Here is a 16,504-nt window from a genome sequence, read left to right as displayed (position 1 = left end):
GAAAAAAGAGTTACATACACATACATATAAAACAAATGGTTTCCGATAGATGAACTACATAGGAATGCAAATAAAGAAATATGATGGTTAAATTTAAATTTAAAAGGCAATAAATTCTCATCCTTAATAAATCACTAAAAAGAGGAAGTATAAATAGAAAGAGTTAATCTTCAATTTTTAATTTTGAAATAAGTTCATCTTCAATTCTTGAAATTTATTTTATAATAAGGACCAAATGAGGTAGTATAACATAGAAAGACTTGAGAGTTCATCTTTAGTTTTTGATATATTTTTTGTTTGTTTTGTTTAGGGATATCTCATGAGATAGATCAATTTCAACAATGTCAAAACTTTCTTTAAAAAATCCAATTGAATTTAAGATTATATTCAAAAACTATTCAAATCATATAATACATGTATTTTTGTCAAAAAAAATAAATAATAATACATGTTATTAGGTCAAATTAGGTCAAATTAATAAAATTATTTTTTTTAGCTATTCTCAATAAAAATAATTAAATCTTATTAAATATTTATTGATTGTGGAGATATTTATTATCATTTCTCTCATATTCAAATTCTTTTTTATCTTCTTTTATTTTTTAATTTAGTTTCTCTTTCCTCATGAAAGAAATGAACATAAACCTTCATCCATTAAATCACACTAAAGAGAGTTATGTTAATGTGTCATATGTGAGTTAAAGTTTCATATTGAATTCATCTTGGCCTCAAACCACTGCTGAGGGGTCATGCTCATGACCTCCTCCTGGCCTAACTGCGCATCAGCGTAGGCAACAGCGCCACTAACCATGTCATAGGTATCAGGCGAGCTTCTCGCCTCATACCGCTCCCACTGGTCTGCAATGATCTGCTCTTCATTTGCAGGCCTCATAATATCTCCTGGAAGAGGTGGCAAGATCTGAGGGTGAGACACCCTAGTGTACCATAGGACATAGCCATCCGCCATGTCTGCTCACCCCAATCGTTCGCCTTAAGCGTGTGAGTGCGGAAGTCGACGAACGCCTGCACAATGTAAGGCGGTCGGAGGTCTGCAACATCAGTCGGATGTCTGGGGATGGTCTGGACGTATTCGTACTGCCTCAAAACCCTCTCGGGCAAGTGACGGTACATCCTACGGACACCGCACATAATCCAGCCAGAATACCAGAAAACCTCCTCAAAGTCCTGCATCTCCCTGTGCTCCTCGTAAGGCCTCCAGCATACGTCATCAAACTGTATACGATCAAGCAGTGACCGATACGTGACCCCCTCCCCGTGACCCTTCTGGAGCTTCCACCTCGCTGCAACCGGATAGTTTTCCATGTAGTCAGTGTTGGGATCAACACTGTAAATCCCAGGAAAATGCGCCAAAAACCATGCCTGCACAAACCAAACAAATAACATTTATAAATTATCACGCACGGAAAATATAACAAAAAATAAAAATAAAAGTTAACAAAGAAATAAAGTTAACAAAAAAATAAAATATAAGTTTTCTTACGGTGAGTAGTGTCACGCTCCCCCCAAGAGCTCTGTCTCCAGGCCTACATGCATCAGCTAACTCGCCATATAGGTAAGCGACTGTCATCCCTCCCCAGGAATAATTACGCATCCCTGCGTAGCCGTCCTCCATGGTCGTCAGATATATCAACTCGATGCGCTTGTTGCTTCTATCGCCAAACAACAAGCATCCGACCAAGTAGAGAAGGTAACACCGGACGCAGTAAGTCCTAACCTTCGCCAGCTCCTCAAGCTCCTCTGGATCCTCCTTACCAGCCAATAAGTTGGCCCTACCAAGGTACGTGGTATAAAAGTCCCTCAGCCTCGAGTAACTAATGTACCCACCGTACTCCTGCCCGCAAATCTTTTCCGCCTCCTGCTGCGACACACCCAGATGCCTCATAAGTAGTGCCGCTCCCTCATGTTTCGGCATCTTCTTCCCATGACTCAACATCCGCCCCTCAATCGGAAGATGCGTGAGACATGCAACATCATCCAATGTCACAGTCATCTCCCCCATGGGCATGTGAAAGGTGCTGGTCTCAGGATGCCACCTCTCGCATAAAGTCATCAGCAGGGCATGAGGCACGGTGGAGTACCCCAAGTAAACCAAGTCATGTAACCCGCTCTGCCTAAGCGGATCCCAAAACCAATTCTCATTCCCGTTTGGGCGTCCGAGAGTGAGGATCTTGGCCCATGATTAATCGGTTTAACCACATGGAGCTTACGAACCTGAAATAATAGAAAAATAAATATAGTTTAAACAAACACACATATAAAGAAAACAATTAAACATAAAAAATAGAATTTAAAAAAAAACACATATAAAAGTGGATATAATAATTAAACAAACACACATTTAAAGAAAATAATTAAACATAAAGAAAAAGAATTAAAAAAATAAACATATAAAAGTGGATATAATAATTAAACAAACACACATTTAAAGAAAATAATTAAACATAAAGAAAAAACATTTTAAAAAATTACACTTACATTATCTGAATTATACCAAAGTGGCAACGCCACATGACTGGCATAAGAGTGGAGCAAAGATAAGTATGTCGGTCCACCAGGAAAGGGAGGGTCCACAGATAACACCTCCGGTGCAGCAGCTGCTGCAATGTCATCATCGTCTCCTACATGTTGCTGCTGTGGTATATGATCCTGGTCATATCCACCATCAGTCGCATCGTGGTGTACCTGATCCTGATAATTCAGGTACTCCACCCCAGACTGGTCAAGAAGCTGTGACGAGTCAACAACCTGTGACTCCTCAGGCTGTGTAGCCTGAGAGCTCCCTGAACCATCTCCCCTCCGACCTCTACCCCTCTTTGGGATGTGGCCGCTCTGCCTCTCCCTCCGGTGGCTCTGAGTCATCGCACACCTACCACCAATCATCTTAGATGGATCAATGGGGTCCTGATCGGCCATATCTACACAAAAAATAATAAAATTAACATCATCTTCATAACCTAATCAAACACATTAAACCTAAACTAAACATAAACATAATCAAACTCATTAAAAGCACAACAATGAACATCATTTCCATAACCTAAAATCATTCAATATAATCATCATTACAATAAAATTTATGTCCATCATTTCCATAATAACTTAAACATCATTCAATAATTAACATACACTTAATCATTTCTATACAACTAAATCATTTGTGTCCATCATAATTCTCGTAACCTAAACTAACTAAAAAATCAATATACACTTAACCAAACTATAATTAACATCATTTATATCATTTCCTTAACCTAAACTAACTAAATAATCAATAAAATTGTCATTGAGGCATTTTATCAAACACTTTGTGTGCAAAGTATAAAACATATTCAAATTGTGTTCATTTCCCACCATTCAAAGCCACATTATGATTTAAACAACATAGGCAACAACTACATTCATTTATCAATTCCTAAACTACACATGCAATCATCGAATTGTCAATTTTAAAATCAACCCTAAGCACATACAAACTACTCTAATTTTTTAAAAAAATCAACCAAAACAAATTAACATTATGATTAAAATGATTGACACAACTTACTTGTGGTAATGTGCAGTTGATTTGCTTGCAATTCGTGAAAGAAGATTTGGTGAAGATTGGAGAAAATTTGTGAATTTTGTGAAGTTTTGAAAAATGGGGAAGTCTGGTTCTACGTTCTGGTTTAGTTCAGATTTCCTCGGCAGTTAACTGCCGTCGGTTTACTAAAAATTTCGGCAGTAAACTGCCGAAGGGCATTTTCGTAAAGTACTCGTGTGGCACAGCCGAACCAAATGTGGGAACAGCAGCAATTCTCACAAAGGGGTGGATGGAAATAGGGTGTCAACGTATTTTTTTCCATAAGCCAAATAAAATGCAAAAATCAACTTTGACAAGTCAAAAATGGTATCGGCCTATGTCACTGTTAATGCCGCACGACTTGTATATTCAAGTGTTGCCATTTTAAAAAATTCTTAGGTGAACTCTCACCAAACCACAACCTGCCATACCTGCCTTAACATTTCTCTCATATCGCTTTCTCTCATCTCATGTTTATCACGTCTTCTCTAACATGCATCAAATAATTTTCATTTTTTTTACCAATATTGAAGGAATTAATGTCATATGGGAAATTAGTTGTTTTCTTTATATATAGTATAGATTTGTCTCATGTTAATGCAGTCATTGGTCACTCTGTTTGACCTCTTTTATTTTTTTTTTAACATCACATTTATTAATTGAACCATCCATACAAGAAGTATAGAATGATTGGGAAAATATAGGAAAAAAAAAATCCTAAAATACAAATATTAGTCCTCTTTTAGTTGATTTATGTTTGAATACATTTATGTAAAATGGATTAAAACAATAATTTAAGTGTTAAAATTATGTCTAGATCAAAAGCTTCAATTTTAACTTTTAGGTAGAATCAATTCTTAAAAGAGCAACCAAACTTGACATAATCAATTTTAAACCCTTACAAAAAAAAATATAAGGCGACCACCACGAGAAACCCACACAAACAACTCGGAGGTTTCGAGTTTCAACTCGAGTGTATCTATTCAGTCTAATAATATCGTTATTCGTCAATAAAGCCATATTTTATGAACAAATTTATAATTAATTTTAGTACCAACAAAGGTGAAACGAAACATAAAATAACGATGGTTAAACAACTATTTCATGATAACTTTTGTGTTTCTTCTCCATTCTCGTTAGTTAAAAACGATAGAGAGAGGAAAAATACAACATAAAATATTAGAGAGAAAATTGTCTCCATGAAAAATAATAAAAGAGTACCTTCAACAAGACAGAATATAGAATATACGTGACAACATGGACCGCAGTTCGCAGTGACATATGAGAGGAGAGTGAGCCACCTATTCATGTCTTTCCACCCAAAGACAGAGTTTATGTCTTTTTCAATCTATTTCCCTTTCTTTTATATATATATTTTCGTTAATTTCTTTAATTATTCATATCGCTATGAACCAATATTGTGTTCAAGAACAGGCTCTTTAACGGTATATTTTTTTGTTGCTGAATAATATTTATTAATACGTGCCTTCTTCTTTTAAAGTATAAAGCTCCAAGTTGATCACTAATTGAGTAAAAAAAGACCTGATCTCTAATATTATAGATTATACTGTTGGTATGCTAATCTAATAATGCAAATAAAGAAAAGTAGTAGTGCACTAATTGGTCTTTTTCTTTTAATAGAAAACGACACACACTTGCATACTAATAATAATTAACAATAATATCTTTGAATCTCTATCTATATATCTTGACTTTAGTAGCATAGCTTTCATAATTGGTGTGCCATATGTTATTGTGATCAAAGAAAATATCAGACAAAGAAAGAAACAAACAAACAAACTACTGTTATCATCAATCATTTTGGAAGAAGATGGAGAGCACACTTAAGTCCTTTAGAGATGGTGAGTCGGTGCTGGACCTCAGCCCAAGATCCGCCGTTGGTGGCGGTGTTGAGGATGTCTACGGTGAAGATTGTGCTACTGAGGATCAACTTGTCACCCCTTGGACCTTCTCTGTTGCCAGGTACTTACATCACATGACATAATAACTTCATTTACTTTTTAACTGGTTGTGTTCATTATCATGCATGCTTATATGTTATCATCAACGTTTAATGAATGCTTGGATTTATTGAATAATTAAGTCAAATCGTTAGACTATATGCTTTTTTTACAAGTTATTTGGTAGAGTTTGCGAAAATAAGCTGAAAATAACTTATGGACATGTGATGACAACCATAAACTCTCTCAAACGGTCTCATAAGATGTCAAGTCAAGCATAAGCTATAGCGGCGTCACAGCTATGTTCCGCGATACACTATGTAGTACAAACTACGAAGTATTGCTGTCAAATAGTGGCGCTATGTCACGGCAAAATTTGAATAAACCATTATTGTCCGCTATCCGGAGTTGACAACACTGAATCAATCCAGACAGGCCCTTAGAGCTTAGTCTGTTCTAGCTCTAATTAACTATTTATTTCTTCTATGAGAGTGAATTATTTCTTAGTGTAATTAGCATATTGTATAACTACCTATCTGTCTCCTCTCTGTTCTGAGTTTGTTGTTTGTGTCTGTCTACACTGCAGTGGGTACTCTTTGCTGAGGGATCCACAATACAACAAAGGGCTTGCTTTCACCGAGAAAGAGAGGGATGCGCATTATTTGCGTGGCCTCTTACCTCCCACTGTCAGCAGCCAGCAACTTCAGGTTATAGTTTGTTTGAATTTTATCCACAAATCAAGTCAATCTATGAAGATGTTGTTTTCCTTTCTTTGGTTCTCAATATATGTTACTTATTTTCTACAGGAGAAGAAGCTTATGCACAACATCCGCCAATATGAGGTTCCTTTGCAAAAGTATGTGGCCATGATGGACCTTCAGGTATGCATGCATTCCAACTCATCGCACTTGCATTAAATTAACAGCATCAACTTATATCATCTATTTTGTGACAATTAATACGTTTCACTTATATAAAAAGAAGATATGAAATTTGAAAAGTAACACAGAATCCTGTTGTTGTGGTCAACAGGAGAGGAATGAAAGATTGTTTTACAAACTTCTTATTGACAACGTCGAGGAATTGCTCCCAATTGTATATACTCCGGTTGTTGGTGAGGCTTGCCAAAAATATGGGAGCATATACAAGCGTCCTCAGGGTCTATATATTAGTTTGAAAGAGAAGTATGGATTTATTTTTCCTACATTCGTTTGTATATAATTTCAAGTACTACATTCATTGCAGGCTTATATATAGCTTTTGTTTACCTTTTGCAGGGGAAAAATTCTTGAGGTTTTAAAAAACTGGCCTGAGAGAAGTATTCAAGTTATTGTTGTAACTGACGGTGAGCGGATTTTAGGACTCGGAGATCTTGGATGCCAGGTATTTCTAAAGGAGAATTAAACTCCTAAAGCCTTGTTTGTATAAACAACTTAATTAAGTGCTTATAGTATAAACGTTCATCATATAAGTATTTATGTATAAGCTATTTCTATAACAAGATACTATAAAGTAAAAAAAAAATCATATAAACTACTATAAGTTGTTTGCATAAGTTATACTAGAGAGCTTATCGACTTGTCGTAAGCTGTTTTTATAAGCTCTTTCAAACAGTCTCAGTAGTGTGTATGTCAGTAGATAAGTTCAAATAAGTCAATTCATATAGACCCTAAGACCTTATAATTCACCATGATATTATGCTAACACTAGATTTAACTATGCTGCCTGTAAATTCAGGGTATGGGAATTCCTGTTGGTAAATTGGCTCTGTACTCCGCACTAGGTGGAGTTCGTCCTTCAGCAGTAAGCATTTTCCATCTAGTGTCTCTTCTCATTCTATCATTGTGTTCTTACATGATTTTTGTTGTTCATTCTTCTTACTTTCCTTTGTTTAATATTTCCATTTTTTCTGGTGGCTAGTGTTTACCAGTTACAATCGATGTGGGGACAAATAATGAGAAATTACTGAATGATGAGTTTTACATCGGCCTTAGACAAAAGAGGGCAACTGGGAAGGTTTGTATAACATATATGCCCTTATTCAAAATCATTTTATTATTTCAGCATATATTATCTGCATCATTTTACTTGTATTTATATATGAGGCTACATTTTATTGGTTTCTTCTTTTAGGAATACTATGACCTTCTGCACGAGTTCATGACTGCAGTGAAGCAAAACTATGGTGAAAAAGTTCTAGTACAGGTTGTTAAAAATTTCAAATTTGAATTTATGAGGCTCTTGAACCTATTTTCTCGGAGTCTGATTATTATTTTGAATGATTTGTTCAGTTTGAAGATTTTGCAAATCACAATGCTTTTGAATTGCTTGCAAAATACGGTACAACTCATCTTGTTTTCAACGACGATATACAGGTATTATGTCTTGCACATACCAGCATGTATTTCTTAATTTTTTTTAGTATGTTAAATTATTAATTAATGCACTTTCTCAGGGGACTGCAGCTGTTGTTCTAGCTGGAGTTGTAGCATCCCTGAAGTTGATTGGTGGTACCCTACCTGAGCATACATTCCTCTTCCTCGGTGCTGGAGAAGTAAGAATATAATCTGTTTTCCTTCTCATTTGTACTTGATAAGTAACAAGTGATATTCATGCTTCTTTCCATGCAGATGAAGTAAGACTATAATCTGTTTTCCCTACATTAGTCTGTCTAACTCATTTTTTGTTATGATTTCAGGCAGGAACTGGTATAGCTGAGCTAATTGCTCTTGAGATGTCAAAGCAGGTGAATTAGCTATTTGTTGTTCATATACCAGTAACACTGGTTTCTTTTGTTCATTTTTTTAATTACAAATGGTGATGTTCTTCTGTTTATTTCTACTGTTTCTGTTGCAGACTAAGGCACCTATAGAAGAGAGTCGTAAGAAGATATGGCTTGTAGACTCAAAGGTAAGAACATGATAAAATTTCATGGAAAATTTTATGTTGAAGACTTCATTTTTCAAAATTTCAAATTGGCTCTTTTTTTCTTAACTAATTTATTCTCTTACAGGGTTTAATTGTTAGTTCACGAGCGAATTCACTTCAACACTTCAAGAAGCCTTGGGCTCATGAACACGAGCCTGTTAGCACTCTCCTAGATGCTGTTAAGGTATCAAAATATGTCCTTCGATGACTCGCAGTAGGTTTCCTTTAGACATGTTCTTATCTATAACCATCTTAAATTTCAGATAATCAAGCCTACGGTTCTGATTGGATCATCAGGAGTGGGAAAAACATTTACAAAGGAAGTAGTTGAGGCTATGACAGAAATCAATAAAGTAAAATCTTATCTCACTCGCTCTCATAATGAGTATTTATACATATAATTTCAAACAGACAGTTAGAAAATATATCTCAATCATGTTTGGCCTGCAGATTCCTCTCATTTTGGCTCTTTCCAATCCAACCTCACAGTCTGAGTGTACAGCTGAGGAGGCATACACATGGAGTGAGGTAAAGTAACAGATGACCACATCTTTTCTGTAGACCCGGTTAAGAATTGGTCTTCTTTGATTCAATATTAACTTCTGCAATTTGTTTGCTCGTTTCCGTAAAAAGGGTCGTGCTATTTTCGCTAGCGGGAGTCCATTTGATCCTGTTGAATACAAAGGCAAAACTTATTATTCTGGCCAGGTTCTAAAACTTTCCTCACATTCATTACTATTTCTCTCTTTTAATCAAATCACTGTATCTAACTATTTCCTTGTCAGTGCAGTCCAACAATGCTTACATTTTCCCAGGCTTTGGTTTGGGTATAGTGATGTCGGGAGCAATCCGAGTACATGATGATATGCTTCTAGCAGCCTGTAAGTTATTAATATGAGAAACTTTGCATGATACATACAACAGTACTTGCTCATAAACAATGGTTTTAGATCTTGTATAGTTGACAAATGAATGACGAACATTTGTCTCATTTATGGTTGCAGCGGAAGCCTTAGCGAAGCAAGTGACAGAGGAGAACTACAAAAAGGGCTTGACGTATCCACCTTTCTCTGATATCAGAAAAATTTCGGCCAACATAGCTGCAAATGTTGCTGCCAAGGCATATGAACTAGGTGTGAACTCTAACTTATTCATTCATACTAGATAGCTATCTCAGTCCCAGACATGTATATTTTTTTCCTTTTAAACTAAACAAAATTGATTTCTCTCTCACTGTAGGCTTGGCTACACATCTTCCTCGTCCTGAGAATCTTGTCAAGTATGCTGAGAGTTGCATGTATTCCCCTCTGTACCGCAACTATAGGTGAACAGGGGCAATTTACTATTGACTCTGAAGCTTTTGGACGTATTAAGGATGTTGTTGGTGTATGGTGTCCTTTTATGCTTGTGAAGAATAAACGATTTTCTGCTTTATCTGAACCAATATGTTCTTTCCATTATGATATCTTATTTCATCTCATGTCATTCTAATAGCAATGTGTGTTACAAGTTGCCTAAGGCTTTGAATAAGCAGTTTTTGAAAATGAGGTCGTAATAAGCTGTTTTGAATAAGCTGTTTTTGAAAAAGAGATCGTATTAAGCTGATTTATATCAATAAGCTGTTTTGAATAAGCTGTTTTTGAAAATGAGGTCGTAATAAGCTGTTTTGTATAAATAAGTTGTTTTGAATAAGCAGTTTTATATCAATAAGCTGTTTTTGAAAAAGAGATCGTATTAAGCTGTTTTATATCAATAAGCTGTTTTGAATAAGCTGTTTTTGAAAATGAGGTCGTAATAAGTTGTTTTGTATCAATAAGCTGTTTTGAATAAGCTGTTTTTGAAAAAGAGATCGTATTAAGCTGTTTTGCTTAAATAAGTTGTTTTGAATAAGCTGTTTTTGAAAATGAGGTCGTAATAAGCTGTTTTGTATAAATAAGTTGTTTTGAATAAGCTGTTTTTGAAAATGAGATCGTAATAAGTTGTTTTGTATAAATAAGTTGTTTTGAATATGCGGTTTTTGAAAATGAGGTCGTAATAAGCTGTTTTGTATAAATAAGTTGTTTTTAATAAGCGATTTTTGAAAATGAGGTCGTAATAAGCTGTTTTGTATAAATAAGCTGTTTTGAATAAGCTGTTTTTGAAAAAAGAGATTGTATTAAGTTGTTTTGCATAAATAAGTTGTTTTGAATAAGCTGTTTTTGAAAATGAGGTCATAATAAGCTGTTTTGTTTAAATAAGTTGTTTTGAATAAGCGGTTTTTGAAAATTAGGTCGTAATAAGCTGTTTTTTATAAATAAGTTGTTTTGAATAAGTTGTTTTTAAAAAAGATTGTAATAATTTTAGTAATGTCTAAAATTAGAATTTTGAATTATTAAGAGGGCAAAAATGTCAATTTGTATGTTTAACTCCCCAAAACCCCTCAATTTGGAGGAACTTTAAAATTGGACAAATGAAACCCTTCAAAACCCCCCAAAACCTTTCCCTTGTTTTTTTAAAACTCGCAAACAAGGATTTACCACTCCATAAGCCTTTCCTTTCCTTCCCCTCCCCTCCAAAACCCAACTCGCAAACAAAGCCTAAGGAAACGGTTTGAGAAAGCATTATAGCTTCGGTTATTTGCTTGGCAACTTTGGTTTGGTGTAACGTGGTCTCTTATACCATGTATAGATAGATGGACCCTTAAGATATGGGGAATGATATTTTGATACATAAATGAATTTAATTTGTATGCATCGACGATGTAATTTTTTTTATATGCATCCCGTCAAACCACTCAAATATGCCACTTTTGTAGGTTAGTTTCTAAAATATCTCTATGGACACATTTGCCATGTTTTTGTTGGACGCACGTATAAAAAAAATTACACTATAAAAATAGTTAAAGTAAGTGTTTTTTTTTTTTGAAGAAATACAGTTAAAGTAAGTGTTAATTTGATTAAAGAGAAAAAAATTATTATTAAATTGACATCATTATAAAAATAAGGTGTTGGACAACTTCTAGGTTTTTAAAATAACTTGGTTTCTTTAAAAAGATACAATCTAACATGTTTTTTTATTACAAACAAAGAAATAGATGAGTCGTGGATATTTTTTTATTACAAACTTTGGTTTCTTTGAAAAGATACAATCTATAACATGTTTTTTCTAACATACAGAAAAAGTAAAATAATGAGTTATTATATTATAATTTCAGTGGCCACATAACATCGAAACAGTCACAGGCATTGTGGGAGGGGAAAAAAAAATTATCAACAGTCGGTAAAAGACTTGAAGAAGAAAAAAAAATATAAAGAACTAATATTGTACAATTAAGGGTCCGTTTGTATTCACTTACTTTTGAGCTTATTTTTGAACTAACATAAAGAACTAATATAGTACGATTAAACTGGTATTTACATTAATTATATAATTAAGGCTTAATTGGACTTTTGGTCCATTAAATAATTTGTTATTTTCATTTTGGTCCCATAACTCGTAAAATCAACATTTCCGTCCCTCTTATTTTGCTCCGTCAGTCAATTTGGTCCCCTCCGTTAGTTTTTTAATGTCTAAATTTTTTGATTTAATTTTAAACATTTGATTGCATGTCCATTGTATTTAAAAGTGAACTATCAGCACCTAATTTTTTTCACTTTTCATCATCTTCTCGGTTTTTTTTTTGTTTTTGAGAAATTCTCTCTTCTTGTTGTTCATCATCTCACATAACTTTCATCAACACCATCAATTTCTATCTCACCATAATCACACTCACATAATTTACTTTTCCCATTCTTTCTTCCATACCCAGATCCAAATTCAGAAACTCATATTTTCTATCAAACACGGAGGGAGATATGTTAGAGATTCGAGTGGGAAAGAGAAGAAGAAAACGAAGAGGTGTTTACAGAGGGAAAAAATGTCGGTGGCTATTTAATTTGTTATTGATTTTGATTTGAATTTTTCATTTTATGTTTCATGATTCAGATTCAACGTAAGGAGAATTTGGGGTTGTTATTGATTTAGGAGTGGGACTGGATTTTTAAATTTCCCTTCTATTTCTTAAATTGACCGTGTGTTTGATAATTGGTGTTTGTTGAAGAATAACGTGGCACATGAGATGTAGGAAAATCAAAGGAAATAGATGCAGGAAGGAGGATCCTTTAATGTGAGATGTATCCATTTCCTTCTTCATTCTCTCTCTCAGCATGACCCATTTTTTTTGGAATACCGTGGCACATGAGCTTGCTGAATTAGTGGTGTCTTTGATAATGGTGATGAGTTTTAATTGAATTAATGGTGTATGGAATTGATAGAAATCGATGATGATGATGATGATGTTGTTGTTGATTATGGTTTATGTTTCTGGGTAAATGATGAAGATGATGATGGTGTTGATGAATATGATGTTGAAGATGAAGAACAAGAGTGAGGAAGAAGATGAAGAAAGGGAAAATTAATTAGTTGTTGACTCACCATAAGATAGAATACACCTGCATAATCCAATGGTCATTCTTTTAAAAAAAAAAAAATCAAACAGTTTAAATTTAAATAACTAATAGGATCTATGGTGGACCACTCTTAAGGTTGATCCACTATAGATATTTGGGGTTAAAATTAACGGTCAGGGACCTTTTTGACTAACGGTGCAAACGTTGAGGGACCAAAATGTTGATTTTACGAGTTATGGGACTAAAATGAAAACAACAAATTACTTAGGGGATCAAAAGTCCAATTAAGCTTATAATTAATCATAGAAAGTAGAGTTAAAAAAAGAGCCCTCCAAGCCGCACAGCTCCAAGATTATTGTTTGCTGTATACATGCAGATCAGCATGTGTTTCCTTGAAGCGCTGACTGAAGTAGTCCCGGTAATATATTGGAGGAAATCTGAAAACAGATACAAGCAAGGATGTAAGACTTGTAAAGAATACTAGAGTTAGAAAGAAAGATCCATGTACAATTATTAACCATACCAGGTGCAATTAAATTCATGCAACTTAACCTTATAAAGATTGCATGTTTGAGTCCTCCGTGTCAAAATTAATAAAACTTAGGATGAAAGTAATATGAAACTGACAAAGTACTAGCATACAATATGCTGTTAAATCAGATACTAGTGTTCACTTACTTGGGAGGATTTTCATCTGATTTGCAAGTTGGCAAACACTCCACTAGACAATCATGACCAGGCTCCAAGAAATATGCAATCTGTAAACAGAAACAGCGTAGGAATGAGTAAATCACCATTGAGTTTTAACAAGTTTAGTATGTTGAAAATTGTAGAAAGAAGCATGGAGGCAGCGATTAGAAAATTAAACCGGGTTTTGAGGAATAGCCGAAAGTAAATATTTAAAAATGTTATTGAAGCTGCCAAACTCACTTAACAAATGTAACAAAGCTTTGCAATCAGCTATTGAAGAAAAAAAGAGAGAGGGACTTACAGAATATCTCTCTTGACCATTTCCTATAACTCTGTGCAATGTAGACCTGAGTTTGAATGCAAAGCAAGTTGTGAATTTTATGCTGAACACAATCTGAATTAAAAAGGATACGCTGACAAAAGAACTAACATTTGCTATAACAGTACTTCAAAAAGGAGAGGGAAATATATGTTAAAGAAAATGAACAGCATAGCTGGATAGATAAGTTTCTCACTTGAAAGTACAGTTGCTCCAGCGCTCTAGCATGTCTCCAAGGTTAACTATAAATGCTCTACAAACATAAACAATAAGATTAATGATGAAATAGTTTAGGGATCAACCTAACTACGGCAATTAAACATAAAAAGGTTTTGTCGCAAACTGGTTGTAGTTCAGGGTTAAAAACAAAAGATAAATCTCAATAATAATGCATATATTGCAAGAAGCAACTTTTTTAACTCCCTTTTTTAAACAATAAAAGCGACAGCACCGTTAGGCCTAACCCTTTCAATGGTGTCACATCCTCCCATATCTGAGGTTTAGCATCCTTATTCTTGCATATCTACAAACAAAAATGTTAGCCTTTAATTAACTAGTGAAATGTTAGTGTGATATATCAACAGAAAAATGAGTTGCTTTCTTACCTGAAGACCCTGGACATCATCTGTTGCCAACAGAGTAATCAGACCATAGTCAGTATGAGCTCCAGCTGCGTATAACCCTTGTGAGGGATCTGAAACTTTATCTTCATGTCATGACAACAACGATGACTTATTAACACAGTAGTAGAAATTGTGTAGTTTGTAATTGTACCAAGTGTAAGGGACCAAAAGAGATTACTAATTCAATACCTTGATAGTGTAGCAAGCGCAAAATGGCAATGGGCTCTCTTAGGGTTTCTGGTTTATCAAAAAAATTAGCATCCAAACCAAGTGCAAGGGCTATTATCCTTGCAAGTGCTTTTCCCACTTCTCTGTATATATCATAAACAAACAATAAATGGACAAATATTTGATAAGAAGCTTTTCTCTCTTCCATTTTCCCTCTTTTACAATGCTAATAGCAGTCGTCCTAAATAATTTTAGTCCAAATGAATAACCGATGTAGTTTTGCATGATCTATTACTTTCTATATAAACAAAGGGAGCATACATTTGGAGCTTAATAACTACACACTATCAGTCTCAGCGTAGACAAGTTGAGCAAAACTTACAATGCTCGGCGTTGGTATTCTTCCATAGTCTCCCTCCATCCAGGCAGAACATCTCAAAGGGCAGAGTTAAAATTTATTGTTGAGAACATAACAAAAAAGACTCAATTCAATCAAAGAACTTAGACTCAAATTATTAAGTACCTGATGCAGGCCATTGGTTAGGGCCATAAAAAGGCTTATGATGAAGAGAGTCATTGTCTTCAACACCAATATAGTACCCTTCTTTGTAATCTCCATGTAATTGGTTTTGAGGATCAAGAATTTCATCAAGAACAGGAGTATAACCCTTATGGCTATCGTTACGGAGAAGTTTCATCTTTTCATTGAGAGGAAGAGTGAAAAATGTGTTGCTCTGGGCAAAAACCTCGTCCATAAAGTCTTGGCTTATTCCATGATTGATAAGGTAGAAAAAACCAGAATCGGTGCAAGACTTTAGTTATTCGCCACGGAACGTAAATTAGAAAGAAATTTATGAGTGTCTTCTTACTTGTCAGTAGCAGTAGTAATAACAAACAGAAAGGATAAGAGAATGAATTTGTTTTAGTGTGTTTACCTGTTTGAGTAAATCAACGTTATGGTCGATGTTAGGATTGGAGAGGTCGATACAGTTGAGAATTGCTTGTGTTTGAGGAATCTCCTTTCCCATTTTTATTTTGGAGTACCTGTCTTCTCTGCTGCTTCTGTTGTATGTGAGATGAGATATAGAGCACATAAATTATACTACCTCCGGTCCTATTTATAAGAGAAATTTAGGTCAACAAAAGTGAATGTATTTGGACTGAATTTTTAACTAGATACATCAACTTTTGTTGACCAAAAATTCTCTTATAAATAGGACCGGAGGGAGTATCTCTTCCCCTTTATGGCTAGAATTTGGAACAGCCCATAGTACATTAAACCGACACGCCATCACCAACTCAAAAATAAAATTCCTTTTTTTTTTTTTTTTTTTGAGAGATTATTATGTATAAACTTTTATGAAAAATTTAACTCAAAAATGTGAATTTTAAATGAGTTTAGAAATGACTAAAAATGAAGATTGAAAACTTTTAGGAGACTAAAAATCGAAGTTTTTTTTTAAGAGATTAAAATGAAAAGTTAATATATTTAACTCATTATTTTAGTGTCATGTGATTTGTTAATTACTAACCAATTTTGTATGTATTGAAATTATAGCAAGGTATGAAGCTCGAGTGTGATGTGTTATGAAAAATGTGGATAAGTGCGGACTACTAAGTAAACTAAAGAAAGATGAAATTTAGGATTTAGGTTAGAAGAATTGAGAAAATCTTTCCCTTTCCCAACTAAATGCTACTTGAAAGAGAATGATGAGTCTTTTTCAAACTAAGAGTTTCAAAGAGACTTAAGATATCAGCAAATTATGCCAAATTGTTGTTTATATATAAATATTAGAGTTTTGTTCATG

The 16,504-nt window shown here is 34.4% G+C and overlaps 3 protein-coding genes across 3 annotated transcripts; 1 reads left to right on the top strand and 2 right to left on the bottom strand.

Moving 5' to 3' along the window:
- Positions 1-805: 805 nt before the first annotated feature.
- Positions 806-2,226, bottom strand: LOC112417277 (protein MAINTENANCE OF MERISTEMS). Its single transcript, XM_024772709.2, has 2 exons — positions 1,502-2,226; positions 806-1,380 (listed from the first exon to the last, which is right to left on the bottom strand). The coding sequence occupies exons 1-2, from the start codon at positions 2,069-2,071 to the stop codon at positions 889-891; spliced, it is 1,062 nt and encodes a 353-aa protein (XP_024628477.1). The 5' UTR covers positions 2,072-2,226; the 3' UTR covers positions 806-888.
- A 3,076-nt stretch (positions 2,227-5,302) lies between these two features.
- Positions 5,303-9,962, top strand: LOC11412374 (NADP-dependent malic enzyme). Its single transcript, XM_003630679.4, has 19 exons — positions 5,303-5,563; positions 6,128-6,248; positions 6,348-6,422; positions 6,574-6,725; positions 6,819-6,924; positions 7,279-7,344; positions 7,462-7,557; positions 7,675-7,746; positions 7,833-7,916; positions 7,997-8,095; positions 8,240-8,287; positions 8,398-8,451; positions 8,555-8,653; positions 8,733-8,822; positions 8,920-8,997; positions 9,103-9,177; positions 9,260-9,350; positions 9,474-9,602; positions 9,709-9,962. The coding sequence occupies exons 1-19, from the start codon at positions 5,412-5,414 to the stop codon at positions 9,795-9,797; spliced, it is 1,776 nt and encodes a 591-aa protein (XP_003630727.1). The 5' UTR covers positions 5,303-5,411; the 3' UTR covers positions 9,798-9,962.
- A 3,094-nt stretch (positions 9,963-13,056) lies between these two features.
- On the bottom strand, positions 13,057-15,809 carry LOC11426494 (2-oxoglutarate-Fe(II) type oxidoreductase hxnY). Its single transcript, XM_003630676.4, has 10 exons — positions 15,632-15,809; positions 15,220-15,508; positions 15,079-15,130; positions 14,718-14,839; positions 14,511-14,611; positions 14,370-14,428; positions 14,102-14,158; positions 13,888-13,933; positions 13,575-13,654; positions 13,057-13,333 (listed from the first exon to the last, which is right to left on the bottom strand). Exons 1-10 carry the CDS (start codon positions 15,788-15,790, stop codon positions 13,249-13,251), a joined length of 1,050 nt encoding a protein of 349 aa, XP_003630724.2. The 5' UTR covers positions 15,791-15,809; the 3' UTR covers positions 13,057-13,248.
- Between the last annotated feature and the right edge of the window lie 695 nt (positions 15,810-16,504).

The sequence above is a fragment of the Medicago truncatula genome, chromosome 8 (genome assembly GCF_003473485.1).
Source record: "Medicago truncatula cultivar Jemalong A17 chromosome 8, MtrunA17r5.0-ANR, whole genome shotgun sequence".
In the NCBI taxonomy this organism is placed as follows: domain Eukaryota; kingdom Viridiplantae; phylum Streptophyta; class Magnoliopsida; order Fabales; family Fabaceae; genus Medicago; species Medicago truncatula.
Note: the sequence above shows the minus strand (reverse complement) of the source record. Positions and strands in the feature narration are given on the sequence as shown.

Coding starts and splice junctions, on each gene's coding strand:
- LOC112417277 (XM_024772709.2), bottom strand. CDS start 2,071: ATGACTTTATGCGAGAGGTGGCATCCTGAGACCAGCACCTTTCACATG. Junction 1,381..1,501: donor GGAGCGTGACACTACTCACC/GTAAGAAAACTT, acceptor TGGTTTGTGCAG/GCATGGTTTTTGGCGCATTT.
- LOC11426494 (XM_003630676.4), bottom strand. CDS start 15,790: ATGTGCTCTATATCTCATCTCACATACAACAGAAGCAGCAGAGAAGAC. Junction 15,509..15,631: donor ACGTTGATTTACTCAAACAG/GTAAACACACTA, acceptor GAATAACTAAAG/TCTTGCACCGATTCTGGTTT. Junction 13,334..13,574: donor TCAGATGAAAATCCTCCCAA/GTAAGTGAACAC, acceptor ATCTGTTTTCAG/ATTTCCTCCAATATATTACC.
- LOC11412374 (XM_003630679.4), top strand. CDS start 5,412: ATGGAGAGCACACTTAAGTCCTTTAGAGATGGTGAGTCGGTGCTGGAC. Junction 5,564..6,127: donor TGGACCTTCTCTGTTGCCAG/GTACTTACATCA, acceptor TCTACACTGCAG/TGGGTACTCTTTGCTGAGGG. Junction 6,423..6,573: donor TGGCCATGATGGACCTTCAG/GTATGCATGCAT, acceptor TGTGGTCAACAG/GAGAGGAATGAAAGATTGTT.